Here is a 23,892-nt window from a genome sequence, read left to right on the forward strand (position 1 = left end):
AACTCACAGACTGTGAGATCATGACTTAACCAACTGAGCCACCTAGGCGCCCCTCGATCCTTCACTTCTAAATCCCCTGCTCATTCAGTCAAAGACCAACACTCCCGCCCCCAAGTACTGTTTTATTTCCCAAGGGCACGTAGAGAATAGAGCACACAAGAGTAGAGTGGCTTTGGGCCGCAGCGTAAGGAGTGTTAACCACGCGCCCAGAGAGCCAACCTGCATGATAAAATTCTTACCTGTACTTCTCCCTGATGCACAGTCTCTGACAGAGTGTTCCCAGAATTTTGATTCAAAATGTATGTTTCCTTCACTAGTGAGCTCCTGATGCTTGTGGTCCAGTTGCAGTGAGCATCTGAGGAAAGGCAGATGGGTCAATGGATTTCCTTTTGTCTCAAGTGCCTTAGCATTCGGGACCGATGCCGTTTGTTACTGCCATCTGTATCTTTACGTTTCCAGTTTTGTACTTATATTCATTCAAGAGTCTGGGCCAAAAGCAGAGCTGAAGTCGCATAGCACAAGACCACACACGCGACCCTGTTTCGGTGACCCACCTGCTGACCTTAGTCCCACAGTCCCCGCTGCCCGGGCTCTATCTAGGCCTGGCTGAGGGTCCCTCTTTCTGGGGGTGTCCTCTTGGGCTCAGCCGTGTCTTGAGAAGCAGGAAGAGGCCAGGATGGTGTTTGCAAGGGTGTGGGAAGGGAAGGGCCTCGCTCTTTCTTTCCTTCCTTCCTCTCTGTCTCCTGCAGTCTTCCTGGTGCACCAGGCTGCCGTTTTCCTAGCGACAGCTGGGCTGGGCCTGATCGGGCAGGGGGAGGACACATGGAGTGCCAGCAAGCTCGTCATCTTTCCCCCTTTTTGCTGGTGTCTCCCAGCTTTTGGCCACCTGCAGGAGAGCTGTCTTGAGTCTCTGATGGAGTGTTAACGTCGCGAATAGACAGGCTCTGGCTTTCCGCTCATGACGTGCTGTGTGCTAGCTGAGAGATAGAATGGCGACTGCATCATTCTGTGACTCAGTTTTCTTGTCGGTAAAATGGGGGTAATGTGTTCGCTTACTCATTCATGCTAAGTGCTGGGGAATAGCAGTGACCAAGGCAAGAAAAGTCCTCCCTCTCGTGGAACAGCTATATTCTAGTAGGAGAAACTTACGTGATATGTCATGTGGTATGAAATCCCCCGGAAGAAATAGTCCCCCATTAAGGATGACAGGATGTTTTGAGGGAGTTAGAAAGAGAGAGCGGCAAGGAGTATCTGGGAGGAAAGCATTCCAGGTAGAGGAATTGTAAGTCCCAAGGCCCTGAGGTAGGAGCCTGTTTGAGATAGAGCTAGAAGCCAGGGTAGCTGGAATGGAGAGTATGGGAGGAAGTGAGATCAGAAGGAGGGAAAGGGCTAGATAATGAAGGAGCATTTGGATAATGGGAGGGATCTGAGGTTTGTAAAAAGCTTTTTTATCGCAGCGTACATGTAGTAAATGCACTCACCCGAATCGGTTCTGTGAAGGAGGAGAATTTAGAGAGATAATTCGCCGAAGTTCTTCCCATTGTGCCTGGAGTGTGATCTTGCTGGAATAGTGAATGGCAACTCAGTGCGTGTTTGCTTCTCTTTTTTTCTCTTAAATGAAAATAAAGCGAAACAGGAATTTGGAGTGTTTGGGGGAGAAGTGCGGTTGGCAGCTTTGACAGTTCTGTGAAAACCCCTTGATCCCGGACAAAGAGGCCGGCCCTTCTCCCGCCAGGTCCTGGGGGCTTCTGGAAAGCACTCCGCTACCCCCAGGCTCCCCTCTCTCTGCCCGGAGCTGACATCACCAGGGCAGCTTGTGCTGAGCACTGGCTCAGAGGACAAAGGCCCGAGTGTGAACAGTGTGGGGCCTGGCATCTCCCAGCTGCCACAGCTCCGATTCCCCATCTGTGCCTGGGGGAGGTGCGGGGGCCACGCAGCTCCTGTCAGAGCCGGGGCCCTGGGGGCCCTGGGGGCCCTGGGGGCCCTGGGGTCTTGCTTCTCCAAGGAGAGGGCCCCTTGAGATCCCTGGCAGGCAGCACCCCTGAGTCTTGGACTTGCTCTTTCAGTTTTCTGTGCCAGTTGTCATGGGGGGGGGGGGTAGTACCCCTGCTTTTGCGGGGGCCGCGACGATGAACTTTACATAGAGGCAGAGCACGAGGCACAGAGCCTAGCACGTGGTAAGTGCACGGTAAATGTTCCCTGGTCTCATTTTCACTGCAGTATAAGCAGGGGATTTGTCTGCTTTGCTGGGCAGGTTTCCTCGTGCTTGGAACTGTGCCCAGCACATAGCAAGCACACAGTGTAAATTCGTGGAATGAATGAATGAATAAATGAATGAATGAATGAATGAGAATTCTTTTTCCCGAGAGTTCCTGTTTCGTTTGCAGTCTGCCAGCATGGTGTTGAGGAGGAAGGCGGAGATTGTGGGATGTGCTGACAGTTTGTTCATCCTTTGTGTCATTCGTTTGTCCATTCATTCATTCATTCGTGCATGCATGCGTATATTGGGCACATAGTAAGCCCCAGGGACAGGACTGTGAGGGGCATGGTGAGGGACCCAGTTCACTTTCCAAATCCTGTTACCCTCCCTCTACAGAGGTAACTTCTCCCCCCATTAGAATTTGGTTTATTATTTTTTTTCCACCCATGTTTTTGTGTTTCACTACAGATGTGTTCTCCATAAGCAATGCCTGGTTTTGTGCGTTTTTATTTTATTTTCTTTAGATATTTATTTTTGGGAGAGAGAGAGAGAGATCACGCACGGGAGAGGCGGGGGGCGGGGGGGGGGGATGGAGGATCCGAAGCAGGCTCTGTGCTGACAGCAGAGAGCCCGATGCGGGGCTCGAGCCCATGAACCCAGAGATCGTGACCTGAGCTGAAGTCAGATGCTTAACCGACTGAGCCAGCCAGGCGCCCCTGTGTTGTGTGTTTTTAAAAGCTTTCTGTAGATGGGTTCATACCATGCACATCCTCTGGTGTTTGGGGTCCATCTGTGTCCCTCTGCGTACTGTCAGGTCCCCCGTTTTTACCGCCATTTAGTGTGGCAATTGTGTCAGTCTACCATAGGCATAGTTTCCCAGTCTTCAGTTGATGGTTATTTTTATTATTTTTTTTAGAGATTATTTTTAATTATTTTTACTGTTTATTTTTGAGAGAGAGCACGCGAGAGCAAGCTGGGGAGGGGCAAGAAGAGCGGGACAGAGGATCTGAGCGGGCTGTACCCTGTCAGCACAGAGCCCAGTGTGGGGCTCGAACTCACAAAACGCGAGCAGTTGATGGCTCTTTACCTCGCTTTCCGTTGTTTGCTATTCCATACGAGGCAGTTTTGAACGTCCATGCTCCTGCGTCTGGTGCGTGTCTTGAAGCTCCGATAGTTCCTATAGATCAGGAGTTAGCAAACTTTTCCGTAAAAGGCCAGACAGTAAACATTTCAGGTTTTGTGACTGCATGGTCTCTGTTGCAACTACTCAGCTCTGCCGTGGTGGCTTGGAAGCAACCAGATATGGCACGAAAGCAAATAGATGTGGCTCTGTTGCAGGAAATCCTTGGTTACCAAGACAGGCAGTGGGCAGGATTTGGCCCACGGGCCGTCGATTGCCAGCCCCTGATCTGGGCTTTGTGCTGGCTTGAAGAGATGCATATTTTCATTTTCATCTCCCCTGGGTGTTGCTAAATTGCTTCCAAAGTCTGTCGCGGTGTTTTAAGAGTGCTCCCCATGGTTCTTTGAAGGTGGCCAAATCCCTTTGCCATCCCTGGTGAGTTTTAATGAAGGTCTTATGTCCTTTTGCAGAGTTGCATGCTTCTGGGAGGCCGGAAGACCACAGACATCCCTCTGGAGGGCTACCTGCTGTCTCCAATTCAGAGGATTTGCAAGTACCCCCTTCTCCTCAAGGTGAGATGTTCCCCCATCTCCTCTCTCTGCAATAGAAGTGACAGAAAACCCAGCTCTGACTGGCTTAATCAAAACACTTGTGAGTCCAAGTAGCTGAGACGTATAGGGGTGGTGCTGGCTCTGGGCCGGGCCGGATCCCTCCGCGACCTTCTGCTTTTCACTGTTCAGCTCTGTTTTCCGTGTGGTACCAGGTGGTCGTGGTACCCTGGCCTCACACCTCCCAAAGTTCAAGGATAGTGGGAAAGAGGGAACCTTTCTTTTAGTAGCTCTGACCTAAGTTCCCAGAGTCCCTCAGGCTTTGGCCACCTGTGGCCGGAAGAATGTGATGTTCTGAGTGGTTTGGGCCTGAGTCATGTGGTTTAATGTGAGCCAATGACATGAAATCTTTGCTTGTGCCCTTTATTCTTCTCCCAGGCACTTGAGCTTACACTTTACCCCAGTGGCTACGAGCTGGGCAGTGTTGGGCTCTGATTGGTTGAGACGTGGTCCAGTAACTGTGAGCTGGGCAGCGCTCTGTTTTCATTGGCTGATATCAGGATCAGGTGCTCCACACCTGACCCAGTCACTCTGAGCAAACGAGCTCTAATTGGTGCAGAGTTATGTCATGTGCTCCAACCTCCAACCAATCACACGATCCCACAGGCCACAAGCCGGTGGGTGGGGGACGCGGGAGCTCCTCGTCACTGTCCTGGCTGTTTGCAGAAGAGGATACGGGTGATGCTGGGTGCACTGAGCTCAAACCACACACCTGCTGTCTTCTTCACTGTTTAGCCACCTTTGATTTAGCATTGGTAGGGCGGGCCAGGGAAGATTTGCTGCTTGGGTGGTGACCCAAGAATTCTTTTTTTAATTATTATTATTTTTTAATTTTTTATTTATTGTGTGTGTGTGTGTGTGTGTGTGTGTGTGTGTGAGAGAGAGAGAGAGAGAGAGAGAGAGAGAGAGAGAGAGAGTGCTGTGTGCAGGGGAGGGGCAGAGGGAGAGGGAGAGAGAATCTCAAGCAGGCCCCATGCCTAGTGTAGAGCCCAATAAGGGCCTCGATCCCATGACCCCGAGATCATGACCGGAGCCAAAATCAAGAGTCAGATGCTTAACCGACTGATCCACCCAGGCGCCCCAGAAATCTTAATTCTCAGCTTCAGAGTTGGCTTCTGGGTGGATCCCCAGCTGGGTGGATGGCCCTGCCACCGTCCGCTGCTCTCCGCCCAGGGTTTTCGACCCTTGGAAACGGTGGCCGTTGGCCCAAGCCTGCCCTGGCTCCATCCCGAAGGCCTGGCATCTGACGGCTGTTCCTTGGGGGTCCCTGCTGGTGGATTAATTTGGCTGCTGGTGCCTCATTCATGCACCTGTCATTGAGGCCACATGCATCCTTCCTCCATCAACTGGAAGGCAGAGCGGAGGGGAAGATTACTAGGGCCAACCTGAACTTGGCTTTCTGCTGGAGATGGTGGGGGACCCTTGAGTCTCTGAGCTGGACCAGACCCTTTCTGGGGTCTGTGAACAGAGGCCCCTAACCTGTGCAGCCATGGCTGGGGGACACAGTACTCTCTGTACCTCCAATGGCCTCCTGCTGTTTGTCTGTCCCAGGGATCTCAAAAGGACCTTCTGTGGTTGTTCTCGCCGCTGCTCTTGACCCGTAAACACGTGTTTGAAATGCCGTGTGTCTCTAGCTCTTCACCTTGGTGCAGAAGGAGCTCCAGGTGGAACTTGCAAACTGGTAGCCTGTGGCTTGAACTGGACCTACAGGTGTGCTTCATTAGGTCTGTCTGGTGGTGTTTTCCAAACTTGCCCCGGATGCCTGCATTTAAGAGGCAGGGCTCCGTAGCAGTTTAGGGCAAGGGGTTGCCAATGTGGCCTGTGAGCCAGACCTAGCCCATGGCCTGTTTTTGTACAACACAGGAGCTAAGAATGATGTTTACATTTTTTTAAAGGGTTGTAAAAAAAAAAAAAAACCAGACCCAAAAAACAAACAAAGAAGACTGTGTCACAGAGGCCGGATGTGGCCAACAAAGCCTAAAATATTTACTATCTGGCCCTTTGCAGAAAAAGTCTGCTGACCCCTGGGGTAGAGCCAGGCTTTGCAGCCATAGGCTGCTGGGATTTCAATTCTAGTTCCACCATTTACTCGCTGCCTGACTTGGTGCACGTCACTTCTCTGGGCCTCAGTTTACTCACGTGTAATACGCGGTTTGTACTAACACAGATACGGCTGTTATTCATACAGATGATCAGATATCTATTCACTTAATTCCTAGAACAACTCGATGAGGGAGGCCCTGCGGTTAGCCCCACTTGGGAGACTGAGGCACAGAGGAAGGAAGTGGCCAGTTCCAGGCCACATAGTAGGGGAGCTGTAGGGCTCATGATTTGAGCCCTTCTCTAGAGGTCCGCCCTCCAACCATGAGGCTACACTGCCTGTTAAGCACTTTGGGGAATTAAGCTGCCAGAGTGCTTGGGTTCTGGGGATGCTGACCTTCTCAGTTCCCTAAGCAGGGGTCTGGGAAGGTCGGTGGCCTTGTGTTTTGTGGCTCAGTGGCTGCTCTGTTCCTTCTTTCCTGGGTTTTAAAACCTTGAACATCTGACCCATTAGAGCAAAGGCCGACTCTAGCCCCACAGCCCAACCAAGGCTTCCTAGGTGTTAACCCTTTGCTTTCTGGACCTTGGAAAAGTCTGGGGTCTCGGCGGGTGTGGGGAGTGGCTGTTTCCATAACGTATTTTAACAAGCAGTGGAGCTAGACCTATGTATGGGGGCGGACTCTAAGCTCTCAATGGGAGGCCCAGGCGTTTCTGAGGCCCCAGGGGCCACAGTTTGGTCTGGTGGAATCTATGGGCTCTGGATTCCCAGGAGAGCCGACGGAGAAGAACAGAACTAGAGTAACTGCCCACAGGAAATGATGATGCAGCCTGGCTGTGGCTTTGCTGTCCTGACCAAGTGGCTGTTTACTCGCCCCGTTTCCTCGGTCTCCAGCTGTGTTTACCGGGAGTGCAGATAGCACCGGGGACCAGCCAGCAGGCCCTTGGATTCCTATGGGGACGTGCCATGCTCCCCGCCTGACAGAATTGCTCTGTGCCCTGGCCTCTGGCACCCACAGCTGGAACGTTTGCATCAGAGAACAGCTGGGATTGTGGACAACTCTTCATACCCCTCCTGAGTCCCTCCTTCCTGTCACATTTTCCAGCGGATTTTAAAAGACGATACCATGAGCCCAAACCCTCAAGCTTCCTCCTCCGGCCCCTGCAACGCTGACGCCCTCACAGATGTCCCTGTGGCCCTCTGAGCCCCCTTGTTTGAGCTGAACTCCGAAGCCAGTAGGCAGACAGGGTCAAGGAGCCCGGTGGGAAGACAGAAGAGGCGAGATTGAAAGCCTCATTGGGAGCAGCCCGAAAAAGGCTGAAGTTGAACATTGCCTAAGAATAGCCGGAACATTCTATCTCAGCCTCCAGCCCAGGCTCAGGATAGACAGTTGGCATTTTTAGGCTTTGTTGAGTTTTCCATCAGTGTTTCCAGGGCAATGATTCAGGTTTGGGGTAATGCCCCTAGTGCTCAAATGACAGGTGCCTGAGGGGAGGCTGACTGTCACTGCCCCTTTCGGTTGTTTCCTGGTGATGCACAGATCTCACTGGGCCACTGTGCACCAGCTGCTGGCGTGGCTCAGGACCCCCAGTGGTGAACGTGTCCCTGCCCATCTCCAGTCAGACTGGGCCCGGTGCATAATGGAGACGGGTCAAGGCAGGTGCAGGGCAAGCTGGATGGGCCCTTCAGCCCAAAAGGGGGCAGCTGCCACTCCAGTCCCCCCGTTCTCCTTTGCCTCCTGTGTCCTTGGCCCTTTCCCCTCCACTTCCTTAGCTGGTGACTCACCTTTCGGACCTCCAATCACAAGTGGGCCCAGGGCTCAGTCTTTGGGCCTTTTCTCTCTCTAGACTTGCTCCCGGAGTGGCCTCATCCACTTTGTGGCCTTTAAAGAAAAAAAAAATGTATTCAAAATTTGTGTAACCTTCATCATGGTAATTTTAGACTATTTTCATCACCCTGCAAAGAAACTCCAGACCCATTAGCAGTCGCTCCGCTTTCCCTCAGCCCCTGGCAACCACTCATCTACTTCCGGTCTCTGTGGATTTGCCTGCTCTGGACCTTTCTTTTCGATGGAATCCTAGAATATGCAGCCTCTTGTGTCTGGCTTCTCTTCCTTAGCACAGTGCTTTCCAGGCTCACCCACACTGCAGCCTGAATCATAACTTCGTTCCCTTTTTAGATGAATAACATTCCGCTGTATAGAACCACATTTTATCCATTCATTCACTAACGAACATTTGGGTCGTTTGCACTTTCTGGCCGCTATGAACAAAGCTGCCGTGAACATCCATGTACAAGTATTTTGTGGACATTCCCCGGGCTTTAAACCCCATCTCTGTGTCCCACTTGCAGCCTGGACCTGTCGGCCAAATTCCAGACCTGCTCTCCTGCCCACTCAGCTCCCCTACTTGGATGTCAGACAGGCGTCTCCTGTCTGACGTGCCCAACACGAAATGCTTGGCTCTCCCCTTCCCCCAGACTGGTCTCCCCGCCCTGCCACCCCCTTGTCCCCATTTCCATAAATGGCCTCTTTTTTCTGGTTGCTCAGGCCAAACCCAAGCTGCCTCTGGCTCACCCTACATCCAGTCTATTAGGAGGCCCCATTGGCTCTGCCTTTGGACTCTTTCTTGACTTCAGCCCTTCGAGCTCCTTCACGACACCTCGCTCCCTGGGCCCCTGCCACAGCCCCCACTGGGTCTTCCCGCCCCTGCCCTTGTGCCCCACTGTCTCTTCTCAACTCAGAGGTAAGTCTGAGCCAGTTCACGTCATTTTCCCTCAAAACCCTCTAGTGGCTCCCTGTCACTCACATTTAAATCCAGATTCCTCCTCACTGACACCTGGAAGGTGTTACGCAGTTAGTCTGTATTTCTCCCTGACCCCCTCTGCTTCTTCTCCCATCCCTCTCACTCTGCTCCAGCCACATCTGTCCCCTTGCCACCCTCTGAACACAACAGGTTCCTGCCCCAGGGCCTTTGCACTTGCAATTTCCTCTGGGACATCATTACCTTAGATATTCCGAGGCTCGCTCTCTAATCTCGTCAGGGCTCTGTTGCTCACTTGTCCCCTCCGTGGAGAGGCCTTGTCTGACCACCCCAGCTAGAGCAGAAGAAGCACCTCTGCCATTCTCTGTCCCTTCACCCTGTTTTAATTTTTCTTCACAGTCCCTCTCCCTAGCTCACATTCTGTTCTATGACTCCTGGTGTACAGATTGATTTTTTTTTTTTTAATTTTTTTTTTTAGCGTTTATTTATTTTTGAGACAGGGGCAGACAGAGCATGAACAGGGGAGGGTCAGAGAGAGGGAGACACAGAATCTGAAACAGGCTCCAGGATCCGAGCTGTCAGCACAGAGCCCGACACGGGGCTTGAACTCACGGACCACGAGATCATGACCTGAGCCGAAGTCGGACGCTGAACCGACTGAGCCACCCAGGCGCCCCCGGATTGATTTTTTCTGACTCCTCATTAGGGCGTCGGCTTGGCCAGGGCAGGGGTTTAGGCCTGTTTTGTTTGTTGCCGTTCCCTCAGTGCCCCGATGGCCGGGGGCTGGCGTGTTTCCCGGAGTTGGGACACGTACCGCTCAGAGCTGGCACGTGAAGAACCTTTATGGGCGGCGAGCGGTGGGGGGAGGAGGCGGGCAGCCCTGGAAACCAGCGAACCCCACAGTGAGTGTGTTCTTCTCTTGGCAAATTCCTGGGAGTCTTCCCGATTCCCTCCAGGAGAGGGTTCTGGGTGGTGCCGCACCATCGGAGGGTTTGAAGGCCATTTATTCATTCCCCAACTGCTGTGGAGTCCCTGTTACGTGGAAGCCTTCATCCTGGCGCTAGGTGCACAGTGGACAAAACGGCCCAGAGCCCTACCTCTGTGGGACTGCGACTCTGCTGGGGGAGACAGTCAGTGGACGAATAGGAAATGAACGTGTTTGTAGAGTTGTCGTGTTGCTGTGGAGGAGAAATATTTCAGGCCAAGATGGTTGGTAAGGACCAGGTGATGGGCTGCGAGGGTGACCTTTGAGCAAAGACCGGGAGAAGGTGAGGAAGGGGGCCGCATAGGTAGCGGGGGAAAGAGTCTGCCAGATAGAGGGCATAGCTAGTGCAAAGGCCCTGTGGCAGGACTGTGTCTGAGGAACAGTGAGGAGGCCAGAGGAGGATCTGAGGGAGAGAGCAGGGGAGTGAGGTCAGAGAGGCGATGGGGCCAGATAGGCAGGGCCTTGTGGGCCACTGCAGGGTCTTTGTCTTCTCTGAGTGCTGTGGGTGCCTTAGGAAGGTTCTGAGCAGGGGAGGGACAGGGTCTCACGTCGTTGTGACAGGATCCCTCTGGCTGTGTGTGGAGAATGGACCGTGAGTGGGGAGTGGGGGCCGAGTTTGACTTTGGCGGTTCAGGTGGCAGCTGGCTGGACCAGGACGGTGGTGATGGGTTCATTTTATGACAGTTGCCTCTTCATATCCTTTGCTCATTTTCTGTTGGATAATTATCTTTTGTGCTGATGCACCGTAGTTCTTTGTATATCATTCAGGATACTTTGGGATAGTCCCTTGGAGTCCTCCTCTGACTCTGATGTTAGGAAATGAGCTCCTTATCCGCCAGGGATCCTGCGAGAAGACACCGGAAGTCAGAATTCTCCCCACCATGGCTCCCGCTGCCCCAGCTCCCGTGCTGCCCCCCTCGCGGCGCCCGCCCTCCACCCTGCCTCTGGGCTGAGCTCTGCCTCCCAGGCCGGTTCAGGTTCTTTCCTGCGCAGTGAGCAGCGGCAGCCTCGGGGAGCGCCCCTCCCCCGGGGCGGGACACCTGCTTTCACCCCTTTATTTCACAGCTTCGGGTCACACACCGTCCTTCCTCTGGTCCGACTTATCTCTGCTGTGTTCACCACTCAGGGCTGTCGTCTGGTCCCCCTTCCCCCGTGGGAGCGCCTTTTGCCAGAGAGACGGTTCCATCTGCCCCTTCCTTGCTCCCCCTGGGGCGTGTCCCTGGCACATGGCAGGTGCTCAGTAAAATCCTCAGGGTCCTGATGTTGCAGAACATGTGGGCCTCAGGCCCGTGAGGACCTGTGCTCCAGACAAGGGGCCGCTCATCTTCAGGCAGGGGCAGAAACGACGTGAGTGGAGAAGGGATGTTTCGGAGGTGGGTCTTCTGCTGGGAGTGCTCCGAACGACAGGCTGGCAGGGGCCAGATTGCTGCTTGCTGTCACAGCACGTGTTGTCAGCGACAGACTGATGGTGGCCAGCACGGACTGAATGCCTGCCAGCTACGCACTTCACCACGGAGGCCCTTTCCCTGGGGTCTCCGATTCGCCATGACCACGAACGGACCCAGACGGACAGGTCTGCGTCGTCCTTTTAGTTTTGGGAGGTCGTGGGCTGTACTGCTGTGCCTCGACCTCCTTATCTGTTAAAGGGGACAGTAACAGCCCCTGCTCGCAAGCACAGAGCAGAGGCTGAGTGGGCCTTCACTGCTGCCACCCCCCTTATCACTGCTCTTCAGCACGGAGGGCGACTGGCCCAAGGTCACCCAGCTGGTGACCTCTCCGAGGGGCGGAGCCAGCCCTGGCACCCACGTGTGGCATGCCAAAGCATCACACCTGTGATTTCAAGGCAGCGGAGAGATGGGGAGATACTGGAACCATTGGGCATGTCTGGGTCGAGTGATGAAGGAAAACCTCTCTCTGCCAAGTTGAGTGATCCTGCTGGTTGAGTGACCCCACTGGTAAACCCTCCCTGCGGACTTGAGGTCCTACAGGACCTCCCTCCCCACTTTCTCTCTCGTCACACTCACCATGTGGCTGAAGCCCTTCCATGACAGTGAGGCTGACCTTCAGCATGTCCCAGCCTGTGCTTGTGGCCGGGGTGGGCAGTGGTGGGGGGGGGGGCATGGGAGAGGGGCCCTTTACACGGTCTGGTCCTTGTGAAGGTTTTTTTTTTTTTTAAGTTTCTTTATTTTCTTTATTTATTTTTTAATTTTTTTAATGTTTATTATTTATTTTTGAGAGAGAGAGAGAGACATAGAGAGACAGAGTGTGAGCAGGGGAGCGGCAGAGAGAGAGGAGACACAGAATCGGAAGCAGGCTCCAGGCTCCCGAGCTGTCAGCACAGAGCCCGACACGGGGCTCGAACTCACGGACCGCGAGATCGTGACCTGAGCCGAAGTCGGATGCTTAACTGACAGAGCCACCCAGGCGCCCCTAAGTTTCTTTATTTTTGAGAGAGAGAGAGCATATGAGTTGGGGAGGGGTAGAGAGAGAGAGAGAGACAGAGAGAACCCCAAGCAGGCTCCAGGCTCAGTGCAGGGCCCTATGTGGGGCTCGATCCCACAAACCGTGGGATCATGACCTGAGCTGAAACCAAGAGTCAGACGCTTAAGTGACTGAGCCACCCAGGTGCCCTGGGTGGGATGTTTTTTATATTATTCTACAGCTGAGAAAACTGGGGCTCGGTGGGGTCAGTATGTGTGGCTGCCTCTCTGACCTCCTGATCTCTGTCTTGTCTGTTTTTTTTTCTCTCTCTTTTCCTTTCTTTCTCATTTACTCTCCTCCAGCCACGTGCCCTCCTCACTCTTCCTCATGACGTGTCCCGTAGGCTCAGACCTCAGATCCTTTGCGTTAGCTGTACCCTCTGTGTCGCACGGTCTTCCCCAGGAGTTTGGCAGGACTCCCTCCCTTGCTTGATCCGGAGTCTCTGTTCAGATGTCACCTCCTCTGAGAGGCCTGCCCTGATCTCCCCATTTGAAAGAACACTTGCCTTCCCCAGACCTTCTAGCCTGTCATTCGGATTTGCCTTCTTGGTATTTATCACCACCTGACAGTGTTTTGTACATGTCATTTCTCTTCATTTGGGCTCATCTCCTCTACTAGAATGTACTACCTGCCAGGTGAGGAATTTTCCTCTGTTTGGTGACAAATGAAGAAGGCGCTCAGGGGACATTGAATGAATGAATGAATGAATGAATGAGTCAATGAATGAATGAATGATGTTCCCCGGCCCCAGGATACCCGGTTTGTACCGAGCGTTGCTGGGATTTGGCTCAGGGCCAGGTGACGTGGACGCCGTGTTTGGTCCCCTGCGGGTTGGTGTGCCTCATCCCTGTCCCCACCTCCCCCCCAGGAGCTCGCCAAGAGGACCCCCGGCAAGCACCCCGACCACCCCGCGGTCCAGAGCGCCCTGCAGGCCATGAAGACCGTCTGCTCTAACATCAACGAGACCAAGCGGCAGATGGAAAAGCTGGAGGCTTTGGAGCAGCTGCAGTCCCACATCGAAGGCTGGGAGGTGTGTCCGGGGCAGGTGGCCTCCTGGGCTCCAGCGGGGCCCGAGGCGGCGGGGGGGGGGGGGGGCGGTGTGCACAGCTGCGGGTATAGACGGCGGGTGGACACCACGCTCAGCCTGGAGGGCGCGTGCTGTTGGGCTTACACGGTGTTTGTTGAAAAGAAAAACAAAAAGTTTAATTGTTTTCCGGTTGAGCCCCCGTAAGAGCCTCGATTTCAAGTTTCTTTTGAAACACCGGCAGCACCGGACCCCCGTCTTCCACGACAGCAGCCTCTAGAAGCTCCAGTTTTCCTCAGTCCCCCCCTCTCCCCGTTGCTCCCCAGTCTCTCTCCTTCACTTGTTGCCGTGCCCGCCCGGTGTCCACAGGCCTCGGGGCTTTTGGTGCCAAGGTGCAAGGTAGTGTTTAAGGCTCTGCTCCAGGACAGAATTCTGGCTTTGACCCTCCCCTGCTGGGTGACTTCAGGCGAATGGCTTAAGTCCTCCGAACTTCAGTTTCCTCATCTGTTCCTGGCACGTGACAGGCACTCCGTACAGGGTGGGTGTTGCTAATACTCCCGTCACGCCGACGAGGGCATGGGGTTCTTGAAACCTTCTCATGGTGCCTAATTTATTCACTTAAGCCTCTGTGTCTCCCTTGGATTATTAGAGATTTCCTACAAATCTGTCGAAGGACATGGAAAAAGCTGGATACATAAAAAATATCAGAGTAAATACAGCTGGAACCGAAGATCAAAAGCAAAGATGAAATACTTCTAGATTGTTCTCTGGATCGTGTGCCTCACACCCTGCGGGTTTCCTGGCACTTGCTACGTTTGGGATTTTTCCGCTTCTTTTCCCTGTGGTCGGGAATCCCGAATGTGAGAGTCTGGCTGTGGAGAGACGGTTCGGGGAGGAGGCAGGTATCGTGGATCAGCGCTGGCCGCCCATCCCCCTTCCGCTGGGCCTTCCTTTCCCGCCGAAGCCAGAGAACGAAGGGCTGCGTTTCCCAGTCCCCCTTGTAGGTTAGGTTTGCGACGTGAGTGGCCAAAATCGGATCCAGCCGCTTGAGATTGAGAAGCTGGGGTGGGACAGAAGCCACCCCCGTGCTGTCTTTGCCGCAAAGCCCAGCTGTGGTGGGGCTGGGCTTTCTGCATTAGCATATTAGCAGAGGGGCCGGGTCGCAGCTTCCTGGGTGTCAGGAGGCTCGGGACATCCGCGGGCTGGCGGTGGTGCACGTCCAGCAGGCAGGGGATGGCTTTGCAGCCGACAGTTGAGCAGCAGCTCCCGAGGCCTGGATGCAGCAGGGTGGCGTTCTCCTGTGGTACGAGCTCAGGCACATGGTGTGTGACCTCCCTTCTCCCAGCTGGGGCAGAGGCCGGCTGTGCAGTGTTGTTGGTTTTCTGGGAGCCCCGGTTTGGATTCCTGCTTCCTGCAGACCATCTGAAGATTGAGGAAGCCCCTTATCTCTTTCTGCTTAAAGTATGTAGCCTAGGGGCGCCTGGGTGGCTCAGTCGGTTGAGCGTCCGACTTCGGCTCAGGTCACGATCTCGCAGTTCGTGAGTTCGAGCCCCGCGTCGGGCTCTGTGCTGACAGCTCAGAGCCTGGAGCCTGCTTCGGATTCTGTGTCTCCCTCTCTCTCTGCCCCTCCCCCCCAACTCTCAAAAACGAATAAACATTAACAAAAATATGTAGCTTGGTTTCTATTTCCTACAACTGCAAATTGCCAGACAGTTGTGCCAGTTAGGGTGTGTTGTCTTAGGCCTTGTTTCAGCCCCATGATGCCAGAGCTCCCGTTCTGTCTCTTGCCTTCCCCTCCTGGTTCCAGGAGAGCGTAGCTCCAGGAGCTCCTGTTTCAAAGCAGGAGGAGACGGGGGCGTGGCCGGGGCAGTTGAGAGGGAGCTCTTCTCCTCAGTGGAGGGAAGCCTTTCCCAGAGGCCCCGAAGAGACTTCTCCTTTCGTCTCCTTGACCAGTAGGTCAGGTGGCCGCTGTCAGCAAATATGCTAAGCTACAGAGCAGATAGAGAGGATGTGCTTAAGCCTCTTTGGGCTTTGAGCTTCCTGACGGCCAAGGTGAAGAGAGCAGGAGACATAAGTTACTCAATATTTATTTTCAAAAAAGGAAGATAGCAGTTCTTCTGGGAGGCAGAGAGTTTCCTGGAAACCAGCTGAAAAAGACATTTCTCACATGCGTCCCTGTGGAGAGGAGTATTGAGCAAGCATTTTGGCAGCCAGAGCAGAAGTGATTTCTAGATGTCGGCTTCTGGTCAGGGCCTCGGGAAATAAGAACTAAGGGTCTTTGGGGCCCTTCTAGACCCTGAAAAATCTACAATTTGAGAGTGGTCCTTATTTTGATCGCTGTTTCTTGGCACAGTAGGAAATAAAGTGAGCTGGAATGAATAATTAGTGGCAATTATTGAGCCCTTGTTACATGTTTCCGACACTAAGGGGAGGTGGTATGATTATTGCCATTGGACAGATAAAGAAACTGAGGCATGGGGACTTGATTTGGAAGCCCAGCTCTGTAACTTTGTCCTGCCTCAGGCGACTTTGTGGTGCTCTCCCGACCTTATTTGCCCCCGATTGCCTAATTTTAGTAATAATGTCTCTGAAGGTACCGCCTGGTGTCATCCTGAGGCTAGAGTGAAATGCGGAATATGAATGCTCTTTAGAAAAAGTAACATGGTTTCTGTGCAGTAGTAGAAAGTTGTTGTTGTTTTAACATTTATTTAAGTAATCTCTATACCCAATGTGGGGCTTGAACTCATGACCCTGAGATCAAGAGTCACATGCTCTTCTGATGGAGTCAGCCCGGTAGGATGGTTTTTTAAATGCAGTTTGATCCTTAGGCGATATAAAAAAATATGTCATAGCTAGAAAAAATCATGTGTAACAGTGAGGCTACCTGCAAAGGCTTCCTGCTCTCTGTAGTCACAGCCTCAGGGGCCGGTGAATGGCAGTGGTTACAGATCTTTACTTCTGATAATCTTCCTGATTATTACTGATCTTTCTGTCTGACCTCTTGCCAATCTGGTTAGACGGCTGCCATTTAGCTCTGGGAATTTGGCTGGCAAGGGACTCATTTTGGGAGGAGGGAGAATCTCTCCTTGGCTACTTTCTTGCTGTGTGTTTGGGCTTGCATCATCAGTTTGATCTCCCGAAGCGGTTCCACCCCGCGCCCCCCCCCCCCCCCCCATCCTTTGTCCTTTTCAAAAGTCCAAGACTGGTTTACTTAAAACCAGATAAGTTAATCCATAAATCCGTTTTACTAAGGATGTGGAAATGGGAGTATGTTGTGATGCGGAAGTCAGTGAATGAGCCAGCTCACTGCAGGGAGGGGGTTCCTTGTCCTCAGTTTCCTCATCTGAAGAGTCTGGATAGTGGTGGTCCCCCCGTCTCGGGTCGCTTGAGGATTTGGGAGTGGATACGTGCACGGCGCCCAGAACAGTGCTTTTTCCTTGGCTCAGAGCACATGCTCCGTAAGCGTCCAGAGGAGCTGTGGCAGCAAAGCTGGATTTCATTCTCCTTCTTCTCCTCCTCCTCCTCCTCCTTCTTCTTCTTCTTCTTCTTCTTCTTCTTCAGATGAAAAAGCATCCTGCAACTTTAGCTGCAGCTCATACCCGGTGTGGGCTGACCCTCCCGCAGGGGGACACTCTGGATGCACGCCCCCACGGACTTTTGTGTAAAGCTCACGGTAATAAAAAGAAATGCATGTTCTTAATAAGAAAGAAACTGGGCACGCTCAGCTTCCTGGCTCTGGAAATGTGTCACCCATGAGGGGACAGAAGGAAACAGGAGTGAGGAAACATGGAATTATTATTAAAGAAAAGAAAAGAAAAAGACCATAACCAGAGGTTCTCTTGTGTTCTTCTCACCCTTCCTGGGATGCCTTGTGCTCCAGGGGCTGTGGTCTCTCCCCTTTGGAGACTCCTGTTCTAGAGCAACGGTTGCGTAGAAAGCCCTTCAGGTTATCAGGTTACCTTCTAAGAGGCAGACGCCTGCCCTGGGTAGTAGAGGCTGGTGGGTGGGAGAGTCAGGCCAGCGTGTCTGGTTCAGATCCCAGCTCGCTCGCCGACCAGCCATGTGTCCCTTTCCTCCTCTGTAACGCGAGAGTTTCTTGAGGATTCACTGGGTTTGTATAAAACACTCGGAATGGTCGTGGGCTCGTGGTGAGCTTTGCCCGTCTCTACGTGTCAGTGCTTCTGTCGGTGGGGTCTGTACTGTGCAGATCCCTAGCCCTGGCCGGTGGACACCTTGGTGTGTAGGCTTCTTCCTGTGTATCTGATTTTCAGCACCACCCCTGACACAGATTCAAGGAGAGAGTCAGGGCCAGCTGACCTGGGGAGACCGAGGGCCAGCTGGGCTTCTCGGCAAAGCTAGGGAGGAAGGGGGCATCCCCCTCTAGTGTCCCTGGCATTTCAGGTATATTTGCTAGGTGGTCTTTGGTCAAGGCTGGAGGGGGGGGCAGCTTCCCAGGCTGGGTTCAGTGACTCCCCGTGGTCCCTGGATGTTGACAGAGAGGTCAGGTCTAGGCCTGCGTGACGTCGGGCTTCTGGGCCCTGCAGTCGGGCCAGTTCCCAGAGTCACAGACAAGCAGATAAAATCCGCCTTTGGAGTCTGGAAGGGCTGGTGGGTGGGCCTGAGTGAGGTGAGGGGAGGCGGGGAGGCGTGTGGTCTCCGGGAACTCCTGAACTGCTGTGTGCCCCCAGCAGGCCATTGACGGAGCCTCATCACCCTGGAGTCACGCTCACCCTGTTTGCGAGGATACTGGGGGTCCAGAAGGTTCCTTGTCACGGGAGCCCTGAGCCTGGTGGGGCAGGCTCACGACCTCGCTGGGTGGCTGTGTGTGGAGTCCGATATCTGCCTGCAGTGTGTAGGCGTCTGTGCTGTGACTTCTGTGAACGGGTGCTCGCTCCTGCCCTAGGCTGCCCAGCTCTTGACCACGGGAAGGTGGTTTTCCAGAACCCCAAGGGGGCCCCACAGGGGTCTCTGGCACTTCAGGCTGGTGAGTTTGCTGTGCCCAGCCGGGCTGCGGGCACGGAGCAGGAGAGACTGCGGTGGGCGGTGAGCAGAAAGCCCGATGTCTGAGTTTCTGGAACCAGTTCCCTTTACTGGGTCTTGGAAATAACTGAGTAAGCGCATCTCACCGGGGTACGAGCTCCTTGGTTCTGGGTGTTGAGTGTTTGGGGAAGGCGACTTTGTGAACCATTCTCCCCCTTTCTTTCTCCAGTTCATCTCTGGGCGGAGACGGCGTCACGTCTCAGTCTCCCGTCACTGCAATCCGCAGGTCTTGTCAGACGAACCTCCCTGAACCCCACTCTTGTGTGGTAGCCCTCAGGCCTCTGTGTCATTGCTGTTGCCAGCCTATCAACGGGGCCTGGTCCTTACCTTAACGTACTGGTTCTAGTACAGGGCTGGCTGCTGAAAGGACAGATAATGGCATGAGTGAGGGAGAACATTCTTCCCCTGTAGCAGAGCAGGCTGGGGGCGGCTCTGCTCCGCGTGGACCCGGGTTCCTTCCAGCGTCTTGCTCTGCCGTCTGCTACGGCGCACTCCCACCGCCATGGCTGTCTGCCAGCCGTGGCAAGAGCGAAGGGAAGAAGAGGAGAGGAAGCTCTCTCCTTTCAAGGGAGTAGTGTAAAAGTGGGGCACACCGGCCATGATTTAGTCACATGACCACAGCTGGAACAAGGAATGCTGGGAAATGGAGTCTGTGGCCGAAATGGAATCTGTTAGTCAGTGTCGGCTAAACTCCACTCCTGTGCTTGCTCGACGAGGAGCATGGGCAGCTGGCGTCCTGTGCCCTCCCAGGTGTGTTTCCAGCTTCCTCTCGTTCAGCACTTTGAGAGCTCCGTGCCACGGTCCTTGGGCCTCCCCGAGCTCCCGACAAACCTGTGTCGTCCCCCCAGTTCCTTTCCTGACACCACCGCCTGGAACCTCACAGAGGTTCAGTGAACCTCACGCACACTTAGTGTCTTAGCCTCCCCGTCACTTAGCATAGAGGTTGGGAACTGTCTCCATCTGTCGTCACGTCTGCAGCTAAAGTAAATGCTGTAAGAATCCTGCCCCACGATGTTCTACAGGCATTTCTTGAGCACCTGCCGTGTGCCCGAGAGTGTTACGGGTGCTTGGGAACCAGCGGCAAATGCTTGGTAATGTTGGTAATGCTTTCCGTCCTTATAGAAGTGGCATTCTAGTGGGGGGAATACAATAACAAGTCAAGACCTAATGAGGAAGGGATAGGCAAAAATAAAACAACAAACAACCCGCCCCCCTTCCCCCCCCCCCCCCACCCAAACCCCAAACAAGAACTGAACCGAAATAAAACCAGATGCCAACTGGGGCTGGATGGGTCATTTCCCCTCCCTGAGCCCAGGACTCTCTTCTGTGAAATGGGCATCTTGAGATGCTCTTCCTGGTATTGTTCTGGCGTGCTCGACAGATAGAAGCCATCGATCGGACCAGATTTTCTGTCCGCTGACAGATTTGCCTGCAATGGTGCACTTAGAGTTTGGGGTGTGACGGACGTGGTAGGCTCTGTCTCTGGGAAGGAAGGGTGTTCTCCTGGATTGGCCAGCTCATTCCCTGTGCCCCTTGTCACTCTCCCAGGGCTCTAACCTCACGGACATCTGTACCCAGCTCCTCCTACAAGGCACCTTGTTAAAAATCTCTGCGGGCAACATCCAGGAGAGGGCCTTCTTCCTCTTTGACAACCTCCTCGTCTATTGCAAGAGGAAATCCAGGTGAGCTGCTGGGGAGGTTGGGGGCGGGGCTGCCCAGGTGGGCCTGGAGGCAGGGATTGGGTGGGACCCTGACACTTTCTCAAGGTGACTCCTTAGGCTTGTCACTTTCCTCTCCTGGCATCCCTTTTCTCAGCTGAGGGGTTTGTTCTCGATGAGCACTGTCTAATAGAAATATAAGGTGAGCCACATGTGTTAATTAAAATTTTCTAGTAGCCACGTTAAAAAAAGCAAAAAGGAACGGGCAAAATGAATTTTAATAATGTATTTTGTTTTTCCCAACATATCTCTAAATATTATCATTTTCATGTATATAACCAACATGTAATCAGTTTTTGGAAATTATAGAGGTATTTTGCATCCTTTTTTTTTTTTTTTTTTTTGTACATTAAGGGTTCAAAATCTATTGCATATCTTAAACTTACAGCATGTCTCGATTTGTCCTAGCCTTGTTTCAAGTGCTCAGTTGCCCCATGTGGCTTGTGGCTGCCATATTGGACAGTGTGGGTCTAGATGGTGGTAGAAATTTGGAGATTCTTTGTGACGCTAACACCCTGTGATTCTGAGACCCAGAGGTGGGAGATTCAAGGGCAGAAGGCTCTTGTACTGTTAAGCTTTTTGAGGGAAAGGGTAGTACTTTTGCATCCTGTATCTTTCACTGGAGTGAGTGGATGGGTGGGTGAGTGGTATAGACACATACAGTTGAATGTATGATCGCAAATGTGAATGATGGCACGTGTGAGCCGATGGGAGGAGGGATAGATGCACAGGTGGGGGGTTTGGAGGATGAGTGGATGGTGGTTGAAGGAAGGTGGGAAGGATTGTGGATGGATGTGTGAATTGATTTGTGGATGGATACGTGAGTAGATGAAGGAGCAATGAAGGAGGTGAGTGGTTGGAGGTGTAAGGGGAAGGCTGGATGGAGACAGATGGACAGAAAGCTGGGTAGTTGGAGACGTGGATATGAAGACATGATGAGTTGACAGAGGTGTGTTCAGATGAATGGTGAGTTGAGGCCTTCGTGTACGAGTTAAGCGGGTGGGTAGATGGAGGGATGGTCATCAAATGGGAGATGGTCAGGTAGGTGGATGGAAGGATGGATGGATGGATGGTTGGTTGAGTTGCTGGGGTGGTTGGATTTTGAGATGGAGGGTTGGGTAGTTGGATGACCGAGTGGGTGGATGGGTGGGTGGATGGTTGGAGAGAGGAAGAGTTGGGAGATAGAGGGGTGTGGGGCATGAGTGGCTGGCTGGCTGGCTGGCTGGCTGGCTGGGTAGATGGGTGGACTGAGAGGCTGTCTTTCAGGTTTTTTGAAGACTGGCTCAACCCAGCCCTTTTGAATCCTCCTACCTGTTACTTTGTTTTAGGGATGAAACAGTGACTTTCCAGAGGCTTCTTTCTCCTTTAGTAGAAGCTCAGGCTGAGGGGAGGTCCAGACCCTGGGCCCTACTGTCAGCCTTGCCTCTCCCTTTCTTTGTGGTTCTAGGCACGTCACTTACTGTCCCTGAGCCTCATTTTCCTTGTCTGTTTCCGCTGGCCTCCTAAGATTGTGGCGAGGAACCTTTCCATAGGATGAATGATGGCGTCCCATGCGTGTGTGTGGGCTTCTCTTTCTCCTCCAGCCTGACCTCTCTGAGCCTCAGTTTTCTCTTCCGTAGAATGGGGATGATAAACCCCCTTCTTACAGTAGTGTTTGGTTTAGAGCCACGCTCCTTACATTTGAATTCCTGTTCACATTTCTGTAGCTCTATGACTCTGCCTCTGTCTGCCTCAGTTCCCTCATGTGTAAAATAGGGTGACTTATCGTATGTATCTCCAAGAGCCACTGTAAGAGCAGGTGTGTTTAGTAAGTGCACAAAATGGGGGTTACTGTTCACTTACCTCCATGTGTGTTGGCTTCCTGTCCACTCACAGGTGCAGCACCAGGCAGTGGAAGGTTCTTCGCCACAGGCCCCTTCCCCTCCCACCCTTCCTCCCCGTGCTGGGTTTGGTCCTTCTGGTTAAAGGCCTTGGTCTCCCTCTCTCACCCTCTCCCGTGTCTTTCTTATTTGATGTTTTATTCTGCCCGCTCTGTCAGGTCTGTCTGTGTCTGCCCCCCGCCCCCCATTAACGCCCCCATTTCCTTCCTCTTTGCTTCCCTCCTGTCCTCACCAGGGCCATCCCGAGAGTCCTCCACCCTCCCTGCCAGCTGCCCCAGGCTGTCCGAAGCAGGCACTTTTCCCAGAACGCTGGGGTTTAGAAAACACAATGTCCCCTCAGGCCCGTGTGACCCGCTCTGGCTTTGGCTGAGTTTGCTCGGCCTTCGGCTGCCCGAGTGAGACCCTTCCCCCGTGGGCATGGCCACACCTGTCAGAGCAATAGCAGCCGATTCTGCTGGTGCTGGATCCCCAGTGGGCCTTCTAGGGCCAGCCCTGTGGCGGGCGTGAGATGAGCTCTTTCAGGGCCGTTCCCTGCCTCAGTTCTGGAGCGAGCCAGGCTGGCCGGGGGGAAAGGGCACATCTGTCTCCTGGGAGAAGGTGGCAGGCGGCCAGCATTCCTGCCTCTGGATGGGGAGCCAGAGGGCCGGGCTCCAAGTCGTCCCCGAGGGATCGGGCAGGGGTGGATGGAACCCTCGGCCCCACTGACGCGGCCACAGGAAGCGCCTCCTGCTGCCAGGTGTCTGCCGACTGTTTTGTCTCCGCCTGGGTCATGCGGGGCACCGCCCGTCCGGGACTCGGGTCAGGGAAGGTCTCCGACTCGGAGTGCTTCTGGCCTGATTCAAAAGCAGAGGCTCCCTGGGTGTCAGAAACACCAGGAGTGTTCAAAGAGCCCACTTCCCCATTCTTCAGCACGGGAAACCGAGAGCCCGGGAGGAGGAGAGCTAAATCTCCAACATCTCAAAAGCTTATCTAGTGTCTCAGAGATGGCAGCAGCATGTAGTGCTTAAGGACACAGAGGCCCTGCCACTTAGTAGTCGCGTGGCCTCGGGCAAGTTATGTCAGCTCTTTGTGCCTCTGTTTTCCCATCTGTGAAATGGGGCCAAAAGTAGCCCCCATCTGATGGGACTGTTTTTGTAGATGAAGTAAGAGAAAACACGTAACGCCTGGCTTATGTATGTAAAGGAGAAGAGATCCCAGTCTGTCTTCATCCAGGTGTCCCTCCGGGACACGGCTCACGTTTAAACTGTGTCTAACGCAGGCTGTTCATTTTCATCACAACTCCTGCCCCAGACCCTTTCCTCCTGACGTCTTCCTCATTCTGAGTAAATGGCACTACCAGTTGCCCAGGAGCCCAGGGCAGGATCTTAGTTGATCTTGGTGCTGGCCTGCCTCACCCCACACCCACATCATCAGCAAGAGTCAGACGCTCAACCTACTGAGTCACCTGGGTGCCCCTAGATGACTGAAAATTTACATGGAAACACAAAAATAACTATGACAGCTTTGAAAATGGACAAAGCCAGGGGACTTGTACTACTGATAGCCGGGCTTACTCTATAGCCGCAGTAATTAAGACAGTGTAGTATTGGGGGCGCCTGGGTGGCTCGGTCGGTTAAGTGTTGACTTCGGCTCTGGATCTCATGGTTCATGAGTTCGAGGCCCGCCTCGGGCTCTGTGCTGACAGCTCAGAGCCTGGAGCCTGCTTCGGATTCTGTGTCTCCCTCTCTCTCTGCCCCTCCCCTGCTCACACTCTGTCTCTCTCTTTCTCTCTCAAAAATAAAAAATAATTAAAAAAAACAAAAGACAGTGTAGGATTGTGTAAAAGTAAATAGTTTGGTGGAATGGAATGGTGAGTCCAGGAGCAAAAACCCCGTGGATGTGCTCATTTGAATGTCAACAGAAAAAGCCAGTGCAGTTCAGTAAGTGATGCTTGGTCAGTTTGATATCCAACGGGGGGGGGGGGGGGGGGGGGGGGGGGGGGAGGGGGCGGGGGTGAGGGTTGGGTCTTGACTCTTAGCTCACACAATATACAAAAA

At 53.3% G+C, this 23,892-nt stretch overlaps 1 protein-coding gene across 3 annotated transcripts in view; it reads left to right on the forward strand.

The window, feature by feature from the left end:
- Positions 1-23,892, forward strand: part of PREX1 (phosphatidylinositol-3,4,5-trisphosphate dependent Rac exchange factor 1) — a 186,224-nt gene that overhangs the window by 93,939 nt on the left and 68,393 nt on the right. For all 3 annotated transcript variants that reach the window (XM_042930733.1, XM_042930734.1, XM_042930735.1), the window contains 3 exons: positions 3,791-3,892; positions 13,063-13,224; positions 19,807-19,940. In XM_042930733.1, coding sequence (XP_042786667.1) covers positions 3,791-3,892; positions 13,063-13,224; positions 19,807-19,940 — 398 coding nt within the window. The remainder of the gene's footprint in view (positions 1-3,790; positions 3,893-13,062; positions 13,225-19,806; positions 19,941-23,892) is intronic.

The sequence above is a fragment of the Panthera leo genome, chromosome A3 (assembly GCF_018350215.1).
Source record: "Panthera leo isolate Ple1 chromosome A3, P.leo_Ple1_pat1.1, whole genome shotgun sequence".
Taxonomy (NCBI): domain Eukaryota; kingdom Metazoa; phylum Chordata; class Mammalia; order Carnivora; family Felidae; genus Panthera; species Panthera leo.